Raw genomic sequence first — 14,173 nt, forward strand, 5'->3', positions numbered from 1 at the left:
CATTTCGCTGTTTTATCCCTGTCATCACTCACTTCATTAACTCCATTGGTATGTGTGTGACTTTTCATTTTTGAGAGTCTTTCACATCACAGATAAACTTCAGAAACCTTACGCCATGTTCATATCATTTCTCTCTGCATCCCCTGCTTCCCCCCTTCCTCCTCCTTTTCCTATAACTAGCAGATGCTATCTGTGCACTGCTGCTCAGCCGGCCACAATAGTCCTCACACAAAGCCTCCGACACAACGGGACAAGTTGGAGACGAAGAGGGGAAAAAAGGGAATTTGAATGGGTGTGGAACGGCGCGACAGTGAGCAGAGAATAGAGCGAGTGTTTAGGCTGGTGGCTTTTATCAAGAAGGGCTTTTTGTTTGCGTTGTTTAGTTGTGGATGTAACAAGTTGTGTGTGTGTTTTGATAAGCCAGTGCTTATAGAGCAAGAGAGATTTGATTACCATATCTGAAGATTCTGACTGGGGCACTACTATGTCCCACTCACTCTTTTGTCTCCAGCTAAAATATACGCATTCAGGCACACCGAGAAAGAGACAGAGAGTGAATTAAAAAGACACAAGTCCGGAGAGGAAAAGGGAAAGGGCGACGGAAGGAGGATGGATGTTCATCAGAAGCCTAGCTGGCGTAAGATGAAAAACACTCCTTAATTATATCACTGTGGCATTTCAGTTCTGGCCTGAATGACACTGGGCTTTGTTCCCATTGTGTGTTTCTGTTAATGGTGTCCTGAACACCTGTGGCTCTTACTAACCCGCCACCATTTCTATAATGATGTCCGACTGGGGATCATTGTTAGGATACCAGGTGGAGAAAAAGAGTTGTACAGAGCAGGTTGAGAGAGTGGATCTGATTTATATGCGAGAAAGTAGATACACTCAAAAGAATAGTTCAATATTGTTTCGATATTTTCACTTTGTTCCCGCGAGGTAGAAAAGAAGATTGATACATTATTCTCTGATGTCTGAGCGGTAAACATAAGGTCAAGTTAGTCATGTTTACATACATGCTTGAAGGCTAAGTTAACCAGCTCCTCGCGGTAGCTTTATATTACCGGTACATTCAATTCAATTTTATTTATAGTATCAAATCAAAACAAGAGTTATCCTAAGACACTTACAAATAGAGTAGGTCTAGACCACATTCTATAATTTACAAAGATCAATTGGAAACAATTCCAGTAATTCAGTGCGACAGTGACCCAGGCTCTTGGTAGGCGGTGTCTGACGATGCCGGTTGGGGTGCGATGAACAGTGGCGATAATAGTCACAATAAAAATAATGGAACTATGACTAGCAATAGTAGCTGTAGTAGTTCATGGTGTAGCAAGGCACAGCAGGATGTAGCAGGGTGTAGCATGATGGTATCGAACTTTTCATTTAACAACAAGAAACTAAAATAACGTATTTCCTAAAATGTCGTTCTTTTTCTTTAACACGTTTTAAATCTCAGGGAGAATTTCTGCTGCCAGTGGATTTGCCAGCTGTTGTGTGCTATCTGTATTATCTACACAAAACAGAAAATCATAGGTGAATGCATGTTCGAATGCAGTTCACATGGGGCTTCGCACTTACAGGGGAAATGTCGGACTGATGGGAGCTTAATCACTGATCGTCCATTGTATCCTCCCTTTATGGCAAGCCAGGTCAAAGTGTGACCTTACCCACAGCCCCACACCCAACCGCCAGCATCTCATCCCCTTCACCCTCCTCCCACCCCACTGCGACAAATGACCCCCACCAGGTTCTAATCCAATTAGCTTTAGCCCTAATTATGGTAGTATTGACTGATTACCAAAGGGACCATTGTCTGTGTCGTGGGTTGGATGAATGGGACTGTGATTAGTGACTAGGCTAGCCTCGGGTAGCCATTAGCACCTCCGCACACCTTTCACAGACCTCTAGTGAAAAGACAGGGAGCAGAGGTCGCTGTGCGCAGTAATTGTGTTCAGTAGATAAATCGTCACAAGGTTAAATGAGAGATGTAAGTGAAGGCTTGATGGGTGGGTCCAGGTTAAGTGTGCGAGTTGGCAGGTTGTGAATGTTTGACTGAGTTGAGGTGGAGTTAATGGATTCAAGGTCATTTTTCATCTCACTTAATGAGGTAGCAAGTATTTGGTTCATTGAGAATGGGAGATGGCCATAATGACTTAAGTAAACTGTCATTCATGCTGACATACAATATATCTTCTATGATGTACTGCTTTGGGTAAAAAATGATTGTCCAATATATTGTTGTGGCTAACATGGTGTATGTCCTCTCTAATTTGTTCTTCCAACCAGTTGTCTCCGGAAACTGGGCCCAGGCAGGGAGGAACCATGCTGACCATCACGGGTGAGAACCTGGGTCTGCAGTTCAAAGACATCCAGAGTGGAGTCCGCATCGGAAAGGTGACCTGCAACCCTCAGGAGGACCAATACATCAGTGCCGAGCAGTACGTTGACACTATCTCTCTGTCTTCATCTTTTCACTCCCACAACTCACTCTCTGGCTCCTTGTTTCTGAGACTCTCCACTCCCATGCTTGTCTGTGTCCAATATTGATGTGACACTGAGTGCTAAGCACAACACTGGAACTCTCTCACAGGCCTCTGTTTCAGCAAAAACTCCACTAGTTAAACACCACTTCCCCATTGCAAACAGGCTCCTGCTGTGTTTGGTACTGCTATTCTTAGTACTTAAGTGCAGTCCATGTAAATCTGGCAGTAGCTGAGTTTACGTGGAACAACTTAATATCACTAATAATCAGAATAATAGCTTGAAGTGGGTGGGCCATACTGCATCTTCTAAAATAGTCTTCCACAGAAGAAAGCGTGTCATGTGACGCTCCCACTGATTAAGTTATGTTTACTGCTTTCTGGGAAATTGTGAATCATGGCGGGTGCCTCGGGTGGAACTTAACTCCCATTTAATAACTGAACTAGTATATTCTGAAAAAGGTATTACCTGTGCAACAGCAGTAAACAATCATCGCTCCTCGATTTCTCTTGAGTTATAGGTTCAGTCAATTGGAAATGACAAAGAATTCCCTTTGTTTTAACTGTAAACAGGTTGCCTCATTGCTTCTTTGGTAATATCATGGGAACCAATAATTTGATTTTATTCAGAATGAGAAAAAAAGACTTCCAACAACAGCCAGTGTGATGCTGGCACTGCACTATTATAGCTACCCAGAAAGATCTGGGCCTTTAGTGATACTACACGAGTCACACTCTCTATTTTATGTTGAATTCATCTGGAAGCAGAGGAAATACAATTTAGGAGGAGGAAAAATTGGGGACGCTCGTCACAGCTGGAGGTGTCCTCAATATTCTATTTGTGACTATGTAGCTGTCATTTGTACGCAAATGCTCCATTTGCTGAGTTCTGCAGCGCAGTCCCAGCTGATTTAGTTTTCTCTCTGCCCCCTCACTAAGAAGGAAACTAAGAAATGTGACTTTGATGATTTGACAGCCAGGACAACAGAATGCTGTGTAGCTCTCGCCAGCCATGACAGCTTTCCCCAGAATGGGTTTAGAAATATGGTAGTGACATGTCAGCCTTGATTTATAATTTACAACCTTGTTGTATTCAGACAGAACATACCATTCTTAAATTTGCCCGTGTAGCCGCGGAGTAATAGGTGGTTCTGTGTTGTAGCTTTTTCTTTCATTTTGTCCTAGCTGTTACATCCGAAACCACCAAGGTGTCTACACTTAACCCTGTCAACCCAGTAACGCGGCATTGGCCTGTTGCCATGGTACCCGCAGGAGGAGGAGGAGGGCGCGGCTGGCAGTGAGGCTGTCATGCTAATTAAAAGTGATGTTAGCCATACGGTGCCATTAGTGGCCTGGTCGCTCTCGTCATTCCCGTGACCCTATCAGATCTGTAGCACAGGAGACAGGACAGGGTTACGGGACTGACAGCACAGGTCAAAGGTCAGCTGGTGCAGAGAGGGGAGAGAAGGAGTTGTGCTGACTGTTAGGCAAAATGTAGACACATATGTTCTCACTCTGGCTGCCTTTTTCTCTCTGCCAGCACTTGTACTTCATATACAGCTTCGCACATTCCCTGTTTTTGTGAATGGAGTTCCATGTTCCATTATTAATGTGACTATTATTGCCACTGTTCATCACACCCCCAACCGGCCCGTCAGACACCGCCTACCAAGAGCCTTGGTCTGTCCGAGGTTTCTTCCCAAGAGGGAGTTTTTCCTCGCCACTGTCGCACTGCTTGCTCTTGAGGGAATTACTGTAATTGTTGAAATTGTTGGGGCTTTGTAAATTATAGAGTGTGGTCTAGACCTACTCTATCTGTAAAGTGTCTCGAGATAACCTATGTTATGATTTGATACTATAAATAAAATTGAATTGAAATGAAATGAAATTGCAAGAAAATGCAGCACTTCTGGTTCTTTTTGCATTAGTAGGCTTTTCATTCACCTCACTCATTAAATATTTACTAGATGGATTTAATTCCACATTGAGAAAAGTAAATTATTGCCAGTAGTGTGGAGAAACAGAACCTGGTATAACCTTTTTTTACTGCCTTATTAGTAGTTTCTGTGTGACAATTTGACATATGTTTAAGTTTTCACCATCACTTTCCACCTCAGGTATTTGATTGAGGGGTGGTGTAATTTACCTGTGATGTTGTCACCTTTACAAATGTACCATGAACTTTCTGTCTTTCTCACCACGTAGTAACAGCTCAATGTAGCCACCTGCATTGCACTCTGTGCAGTAATGAGGCAAGTTAAGCTGCAGTTTCTAACTGAGAGCTGTCTAGCATTTTAATCATGGCCCCTGTCATAGTGGGAGACCTGGGAATAAATGAAAGGGAAAATAAAAACAATGGAAACACACGAAAGCATCGAAATGTGAATTTCATTGTCGCCGCAGTTGCCATGGCCACCTGCAGGGAGGATGGAAGCAGGAGAGTTAATAACTCATCTCAGGGAGGGAGGGAAGCAGAGGAGATGTGTAGGATATGAGCTTGTTCAATTAATCAGCCTCTCCCACTTTAACTCTCTCTCTTTCTCTGCCTCCCTCTCTCCTCTGCACTATCGCCCTTTCTCTCTGTCTCATTCGTTCACTCTGGCTAATTAACAGTCAAGTGTGTCTCCAGTGTGTGAAACATGAAGGAAGTGTGCGTATGTGTGTGTGTTCTCCGCGTGAGCTACACTGCCACTCCTCCCCTCATTCAATCATTTCTCTGGTGGATTTTCATTTGGCCAGCCAGCACCCAGGGCCAAGTGCGAGGCTTATGGTTCTACAGTAAACACTAATGCAGATACGCACACACACACACACACACACACACACACACACACACACACACACACAAATACTCCGCCCTGTCTTAGCACTGCAGATTTTCATTATTATATAGGTCTGCTTTTTCTAATATTATGAATGAGAACTATTAGATTTTTTTTCTGACTTGGAGATGGAAATCACTATCATCTGTTCTGCACCTCTGTCTCTCCTTCACTTGGTCCTTGTTCGGCCAAGCATCTTTTTTTATTTGAAATGGCTTTATTAAGCAAACATTGAAAAGAAAACCTTGACATTCATTTGTTCTGGGAGCAGTAATAATGGAACTCATCTCCCCGCCCATGTGTTTCCCTTTTTCAGGATTGTGTGCCGGCTGAATGATGCAACAGGTTACAGGGTGCAGGAGGCTCAGGTAGAAGTGTGTGTTAGGGATTGCATTCACCCCGACTACAAAGCAGTCTCCACCAAGGCCTTCTCCTTTGTGGTAAGTGTGCGTGTGTGTGTGTGTGTTTTAAGAGCACAGCTGAATAAAATTACAGCCAAGACAAAGCACTTTTTTAATGTTTTTGATACTGTATTTGACATCTTTGTTGAAGCCCAGCAGCAATGATTTATCAACCTGTCCTCTACCTGTGTCCCTCCTTAGTCTCCATACTTTACCCGTGTCATTCCTTCCACTGGGCCGCTGTCTGGAGGAACAAGGATCACCATTGAAGGCAGTCATCTCAATGCAGGCAGTGCTGTATCTGTGAAGATAGGACTTCACCCCTGCCACTTCGAGAGGTGAACAAAGTTCTACTTATTAAATAAATCTATGGTCATACCTGAGGCTGATTTCACTGGGAAAATGGACAGTTTAAACATCTATTGCGCTGTTCTGGAGGCAGGGACTGTGTTGATAAAAGGTCTCCAAATGGTGGAGAACAATGTGTATGCAGCAAAAGAGCTTAAATATGTAAAAAAAAGAAGAAGAAAAAAGTTAATTTTGACTCTGAAGTTTTCTTTTTCGCTAATCCTCCTCTGTAGACAATTACCATTCATAATGATTTCCCCACCCCTCTTTTACTTGCCATCTGCCATCTTTTACAGTTCTTCCGTGTTTTGATAATTATAGTTATTTCCTGTTTTCTTTTTTAAACATTTTTTCCTGGTAGCCTTTGATTTGAAGAATGTCTGAAAAATGCTGCCAGCAAAAGGATGACCTGCAGTACTGTAATTCACAGCAATTGTGAGAATGACAGTGTAGCCTTTCTCGGGGAAGCTGATATCATTGTTCAGTTGTGCTGTGAATTACTTAAGTACATTGCCCACATTTGATATGACTATAATTTGGAAGAAATGATATGGTGTTGCTGGTAATTGGTAACTAACATTTTTCCTGCTTTCAACTTATGTTTGAAATAAGTTGTTTTTTTAATTTAGTTTTTAGAATAATGTGCCACCGTTATCTTCCGTTGTCACTCACTCTGCAAGAGATTGTGCCAGGATTTAAAGAAGAGGAGACAAAGATCCAATTTGATATGACTCTAATTCCTCCAGCCAAGAACTCTATTGTTTCTTTGAGTCCCTTCCTGGCAAAGTGACAGCAAACTGAGCTCTGGACTACATCCACTCATGTGTGGTGTCTGGCAAATGGCAGCGAGACCTCGCAGAAAACATTGTTAGTGAACTAAAACAAGCACCTATGTACTGAAATGGAATGTTCAGGCAAAATCTTCGCTAGAGAAGGTGACTAATTTGTAACGGAGAACATGTTTACACTCCTCTTATACATTTTTCCATTGTCGCTGAGGCACTGGTCCAGAGTTTTTCTTGTTTCTTTCTTTCTTGTTTCGCTTTTAGAGCAAATTCTCTATAATGCTGGAGTTTTTGTTATAGTGGTTCCCTTCTTTCAAGCAACAAGTGACAGGTCAACCTAATGAGCTTGGACCTATCAAGTTTCTTTTATATCATATCAAAAGAAAAAGTAAAGGCCAATTTAAAGCACTGTAGCACATCCCGAGAAAGGTGAGCATAATAGTCTTGGCCTTTCATTCACTGAGCAGCAATAACCTTTATGGCCAAAGTAATGAACTGGTTGAGTCCATCTCTTTAATGTGTCTTTGTATTCAGTGGGGCCCCCGCTTTAATCAAAACCTATTTACCCCAAGTCACTCATCCTCTTATCTCCCTCTGCAACCCCATTTCTTTCCTTCTCTTTTTGTGTCCTCTCTTGGCTTTCTTTTGTGTGGCCGCAACCTTGTCAAAAATACGTGCGTGGCACCACAGTCGCTCTCCGCAGCGACAGTGTTGTGGAAATGGTTGTCATGGAAACACAGCACTAGTGGAATGTGGAAAACCATTTTTATTTTTGCCCTCTTCAGTCCCCTCTCCGTCTGAGGACGCTGTTGAAATTGCCTACTGGGAGACAGTAGCCATGTAGACAAAGACGCACAATTGCCCCGTTTTTTTTTTGCTTTCGCTCAGTATCCAAACCCAACTCCACTCTACCACAAGCCGCCGGGATAGAGCCGCAAAAATAGGTTTTCATTCTTTCATCTTAGCCCTCATCTTCAGTCTTTCTGTGGATTTCACTTTCACAGCAGATATCGGGGGAGGATTTGTGTAAGAATCAGCTTGTTCTACTTATGTTCAAAATGTCACACTGCGCCGCCTGCCACAATGCCTGCACAATGCACACACACCCAGTTACTCACGCTCGCAGTGCACTGTAGGATGTTAGCAGACGACGAGTGACACAAAACACATACTGACACAGTGTTAATCTTCTACCTGTGCACTGTGTTTATATGCAAATATCAAAGCGCACCTGCTTGACACACTGATTACTCACGTACTGTACGTAGATGCGCACATGCTGTCTCACAGGTAGCCACCCTCCCGCCGCTTGGGCCAGTAGTGTCTCTCCCCCGACAGGGGGAGGGGACGCTGGAATGAGCCACTGGAGTGGAGCACAAAGTTTCTGGCAGCGGCACAAAGTTTCCCAGCAGGTCACAGCTGGCTGCCTGTCTGCTAGGGAGGGAGTTACATCACACAGAGAGACGACCAGCCTGATATGCCAGTTCAGATCTATCAGCCAAAGGAAGTGCAGGAAGGAGGGAGAGACAGAGTGAGTGAAAGAGAGAGAAAGAGAGCTTTGAAGTACAGCATTCTGTGATTCTGGCTGATGAAATCACGGCTGGACAGACTGAAAGATGTCGGCCTTGTGGATAAGCAACTGTGTCACCGTGCATGTGCCTTTTTGTCACATCTGATAAATAATTTATGAGTTATTTAAGGGATAAAGTAGGATTTTCTTTCCTGCGCTGCACTCACTTCAGTTTTTATTCTGTGTGTCTGTCTCATAGCCTGTCAGAGAGTCAGCTCCCAAATACTCAAAATCCTTTTCAAGACCTTCTGGTATCTTTAGTTGGAGCACACAGTTCACTTTAAGAGAGACCATCAGCATCCTTTGTATGTAAAATCTGTCTTTCTCTTTCCCTCCTGTCCTCCCTTACTCCCTTCATCTCCTGCTCTTTCAGGCGGAGCAACAAGGAGATAGTGTGCGTCACCCCGGCGGGACAAACCCCTGGCACCACCCCGGTCATGGTGGACATCAACTCTGCTGAGCTGAGGAACCCAGAGGTCAAGTTCAACTACTCGGACGATCCCACAATCCTCAAGATCGAGCCCGACTGGAGTATCGCCAGGTGAGGACACAATCAGGGCCTTTCCCTCGGCTAGTCTGGGATCAGCAAAGATGACCCTTTTGTATAAACGTGGAGGAGTTTCTGTGTTGCGTCGAAGCTTACAGCTATCTCAAAACCGAGACTGCATTGATTGATTCATTCCCAATATTGCATACATCGTGCACGCCAACCATGAAAGTAATACACAGTGAATAATTCACAGGAAAGGTTTAAAAACTAGGCAATATTGGCATAAATTGATGTATTTTTGAAGTCCTGCTGCACCATATAACTAATTCCTTCAGCTTTCGTTGTATAATGTCATATGATTATTTCATTATCTATAATTCACGCTAACATAGTGTTTGATCTACAATTCTGCTTGATGCACATATATAGAACGTATACAAATGCATCAATACATTATTAATCCCTGGTTGTGGTTGTGTTTGGGATATACATTAATGGGAGCATAGCCAATTTAACAAAATATGAACTCTCTGTATGTGATGAATGTAATATTCTGCCAGCATACTCCCCGGCTATGTCTCGAAGAAAAAAAACCTAAACATTCTTCTCCATTTTCACTCCGGTTTGCTTTTCAAAGGCATATTATTTATTCTGTTTATCTTTATGTTTCAAAAGTAGAAAAAAAAAACTTTGAGAGCAGGAACAGCAGTAAAGGAGGCTCCTGAAGCAGTGCAGTGCTACAGTTGATGAGCTGCAGCAGATATGTATCTGTAAATATTACTTGACTTATTGAAATGAGACTACATAGCCACAGGATGATTTCCTGTGCAAACACAAGCTGTGTTGTGGAGGCAAAAAAAAAAAAAAAAAAAAGCTTGGAGCTTCCAAGTGCTAATGGGCTCACCAGCATGACCTAGAAACTCCTCTACTCATCAGCTCAGAAATGAAGCCAGCACATACACACAAACACAAACACACACTGTTGACGGTCTCATTTACTTCAAAAGTATAGTTCCAGGAATATGTCTTACTTTATTTCCTGAGTTTTTTTTACAGTATTTTTTTCTGTTGCATTTACTTGAAATTCTCACTGACAAGCAGGTATTTAAATAATGAACTAGAAATAAAAATAGCTGGGGATGTTGTCCATATGATAAGTAAAGGCCTTTATTAAAAGCCTATCAGGAAAGAGGGAAGGGGTCATATACAGTACAGGCCAAAAGTTTGGACACACCTTCTCATTCAATGTGTTTCCTTTATTTTCATGACTATTTACATTGTAGATTCTCACTGAAGGCATCAAAACTATGAATGAACACATGTGGAATTATGGACTTAACAAAAAAACTGTGAAATAACTGAAAACATGTCTTATATTTTAGATTCCTCAATTCCTCATCCCCAAGTAGCCACCCTTTGCTATTTTTGATAGGCTTGCAAACCATTGGTGTTCTCTCAATGAGCTTCATGAGGTAGTCACCTGAAATGGTTTTCACTTCACAGGTGTGCTTTGTCAGGGTTCATTAGTGGAATGTTTTCCCTTATTAATAAAAAAGCAAAGGGTGGCTACTTTGAAGAATCTAAAATATAAGACATGTTTTCAGTTTTTTTTTTTGTTAAGTACATAATTCCATATGTGTTCATTCATAGTTTTGATGCCTTCAGTGAGAATCTACAATGTAAATAGTCATGAAAATAAAACGGAAACGCATTGAATGAGAAAGTGTGTCCAAACTTTTGGCCTGTACTGTTATCTTTTTTAAAGCAACTCTGGCTTGTGTATAGTATATTACAAGTATTTATTTGGTAGTATCGCCTCTCAAGACAGCCCACATTCGATTTTTCCACTAGACACATGCTCTGTTAAGACAGTGTTACAATCCACTTCTGCATCATCGCAGGGGGTTGAGGTGAAAATGGGAGCCGCGTTTAAAACTCTGCAGGGAGACACACTCCCTTCATCATGCAATAGAGGTGTTAGCAGATGAAAAGTCTCATTTCGAATGGGATGAAAAAAATGTTAAGGGGAAAGCAAGGGGAAACGAAAGTGTTGGTTCCAGCCTTGGGGGGGAAAATAACCTCGGCACCCGGCTTGTGTTTGATGTTTCACTCAGCGCTCCCATAGGAGGAGGTGCATGGTTCTCCAGGCCAATCACGTTTTTATTTACCAAGCTATTTTGTCGCCGCGTCCCCTTTGGTGACCCTTTTTGCAGAGGGGTGGGGGTTTCAAACAGCGCTGAGCTTCTCTTGTCCAAAATACAAATCTGACATGACTCAGACTGGTTCCCCTCCCTTCAGGTAGAGGTTTTCATGCTAACAACACAGACACATGGCACTGTGGAGAAAGCATGACGCTCCACCTTGTTTACACAGTGTAATACAGTGCACTCAGTTTACTATTAAAGTGTACACTGTATGTGTGGAAAATATTCTTATCCTCCACTAGAGATGGCACGATACCATTTTTTGCTTCCCGATACAGATTCCGATACCTGAACTTGCGTATCAGCCGATACTGAGCACCGATCCGATACCAGTTTGTCATATATTTTATGTTTTAACAATTGTATTCTACCTGTATGGATGTGATATTATTTCTATCTTTGTTGTCTGTCTGGCTAGCTCAGGTAAAACTCTTTGTGAACAATGAATGCCACAGAACTTTCTTTTATTATCCAGTTTGACAGTCAGTTATAATGGAAAAAGAACATAAATAAACTACTTTAACGTAGATTTTCTATAGGGCTTTATAACGTGGTATCGGATCGGTGCATAAACTCCAGTACTTCCAGATACCGTTTTAGGCAGTATCAGAGCCGATACTGGTGTCGGTATCGGAACATCTCTATCCTCTACCCCTGTTGACTGTTGAGCCCTACGTTCTGCTATTCCACCAACAAATGCGTAACTGTATGTAAATCTCCTAATTCATTTGTCTGCTTACTTTTCACACCAGACTCTATTCACAACTTCAACATCTGTCACCCTCCCTTAAGCCTCTCAATAACCCTGAGCCTTCTTTCGCCTCTCGTCCTGCTAGCTCCTTCCCAGGGCCGCTTTCACCTTAAGGCCTGGGACTGGCCTCACCTCGCTCCATCTGGCCTACGAAAACACAGCCAACTCCCTGCATTTTGAAGTTTTGTCTTGTGTGCCCTGAGTCCATGTATTTACATTTTAGGATGCTCTTGTTCCACCATGGAATGAATCTAATGTTAAAGGAGAACTCCGGGCAATTTTTACGTTAATCTTGATTGCTATATGTATATGAGTACTGTCGATAGCAAAAAAAACTAGCCGAATCGGTGCTAGCAACACGGAGCTGCTGCAGCTAATGCCGAGAGCTCCCACTCAGCTAAAACTGCAGTTATGGGGGCATAAGATAAAGAGTGCCTTTGTGCCTCTTAACAGACACAAAATGCAATCAAAATGTCTGTGCAACATGAACAGGGACCTTACATGACAACAAGATGCATTTAGCAATTTAGCCATTGTTTAAATTCACCTAGCCTCTTAGCTGCTAGCTGCCGTCTGGGATGAGTGAGTATGTTCAGCCATGCTCTGGTAATAATCATCACGCAGTAGTTCCATGTGTATTTGTAGCATATATATCCATTTTGTGTGCTGTCGTTGGTGAATATGAGTCTCTGCCGTGGCGAATTGTGTGGTAGTTTCCTTAGCCAGGCTAGCAGACCGAACCGGCATCCTTCTACTTCCTCCTCGCCTGCTGAGGCCGACAACAATCCAACAAGAGCCCGCTGGTCTGGTGGAGGTCTTCCAGAAGACCGTTCAAGCCTTTGCGGCAAAACATTTTATTTTATTTCACCCTCACAAATAGGTAATTGAGCACTGTAGTGGTTATGACCATATTAGTGACTATGTAACTAAAAACTCAAAAGCCTCTTCCATGTGTTCAATATCTTCTGTATTCTCCATAGTTACGTTACTCTAAGCTTCTTCCCTTGTGAACACCTCCGATCGTCACTTTTCACACACTACGCTCCTCCAACCTGCACACTGCTATTTACCTTTTTCACGCTACAGCTGAATTCACACGGGACTTCAGCGCAAGACTACAGCTAACAGTCTAAAACACTATTTTACTGTACAGGGCATAAACATAATTTCGTCCGTTTCCATGTAGTTACATAGTCACTAATATGGTCATAACCACTACAGTGCTCAATTACCTATTTGTGAGGGTGAAATAAAATAGAATTTTTCGCCGTGAAGGCTTGAACGGTCTTCTGGAAGACCTCCACCAGACCAGCGGCCGCTTGTTGGATTGTTGTCGGCCTCAGCAGGCGAGGGAGGCGGGGAGGAAGTAGAAGGATGCCGGTCCGGGCTGCTAGCCTGGCTGAGGAAACTACCACACAATTCGCCACTGCAGAGACTCATATTCACCAACGACAGCACACAAAATGGATATATATGCTACAAATACACATGGAACTACTGCGTGATGATTATTACCGGAGCCTGGCTGAACACACTTACTCATTCCAGATGGCAGCTAGCAGCTAAGAGGGTAGGTGAATTTAAACAATGGCTAAGTTGCTAAATGCATCTTGTTGTCATGTAAGGTCCCTGTTCATGTTGCACAGACATTTTAATTGCATTTTGTGTCTGTTAAGAGGCACAAAGGCACTCTTTATCTTATGCCCCCATAACTGCCGTTTTAGCTGAGTGGGAGCTCTCGGCATTAGCTGCAGCAGCTCCGTGTTGCTAGCACCGATTCGGCTAGTTTTTTTTGCTATCGACAGTACTCATATACATATAGCAATCAAGATTAACGTAAAAATTGCCCGGAGTTCTCCTTTAAGTTGAGTAGATCACAAGTCCTCTGCCATTGCTCAGAGAGAGCAGAGATTGCTTTACAGCCCTTGAACAATACTACAGAGTATGCTGTTTTTATTGGTGTATCATTGCCTGTGTGAAACCTAGCAATATACAGTAGCAGCCAGTGTATCATTTGCTTTTTTTGTTCATTGGTGCACACTGGCACTAGGCTTCATGCCGCACCTTACCCAACTCCAGTTTTAGGTTGTATGCTAACTTATTTAGCTGCTGTCAGAACACCTCACATCAGATAAAGTTCAGCCTCTCAGGCCAGCAGAGGCTGTCGAGAAGGCAGTGTGGGGGAATAGGACTCTCACCCATATTACCCATGTCTCCGCTGGTCAGCGTCACATAGAGTAGATCTGAATAGGTCACAGGTGTAAAGGTTACAAAACATGTCAGATCACTGACAGCGGTGCAGTTGCTGAGTGCATC

The 14,173-nt window shown here is 42.9% G+C and overlaps 1 protein-coding gene across 5 annotated transcripts in view; it reads left to right on the forward strand.

Moving 5' to 3' along the window:
• Positions 1–14,173, forward strand: part of plxna1b (plexin A1b) — a 204,921-nt gene that overhangs the window by 164,202 nt on the left and 26,546 nt on the right. For all 5 annotated transcript variants that reach the window (XM_028575902.1, XM_028575905.1, XM_028575904.1 and 2 more), the window contains exons 13-16: positions 2,293–2,444; positions 5,625–5,748; positions 5,911–6,047; positions 8,786–8,953. In XM_028575902.1, coding sequence (XP_028431703.1) covers positions 2,293–2,444; positions 5,625–5,748; positions 5,911–6,047; positions 8,786–8,953 — 581 coding nt within the window. The remainder of the gene's footprint in view (positions 1–2,292; positions 2,445–5,624; positions 5,749–5,910; positions 6,048–8,785; positions 8,954–14,173) is intronic.

This window comes from Perca flavescens, chromosome 4 (genome assembly GCF_004354835.1).
Source record: "Perca flavescens isolate YP-PL-M2 chromosome 4, PFLA_1.0, whole genome shotgun sequence".
Classification (NCBI taxonomy): Eukaryota; Metazoa; Chordata; class Actinopteri; order Perciformes; family Percidae; genus Perca; species Perca flavescens.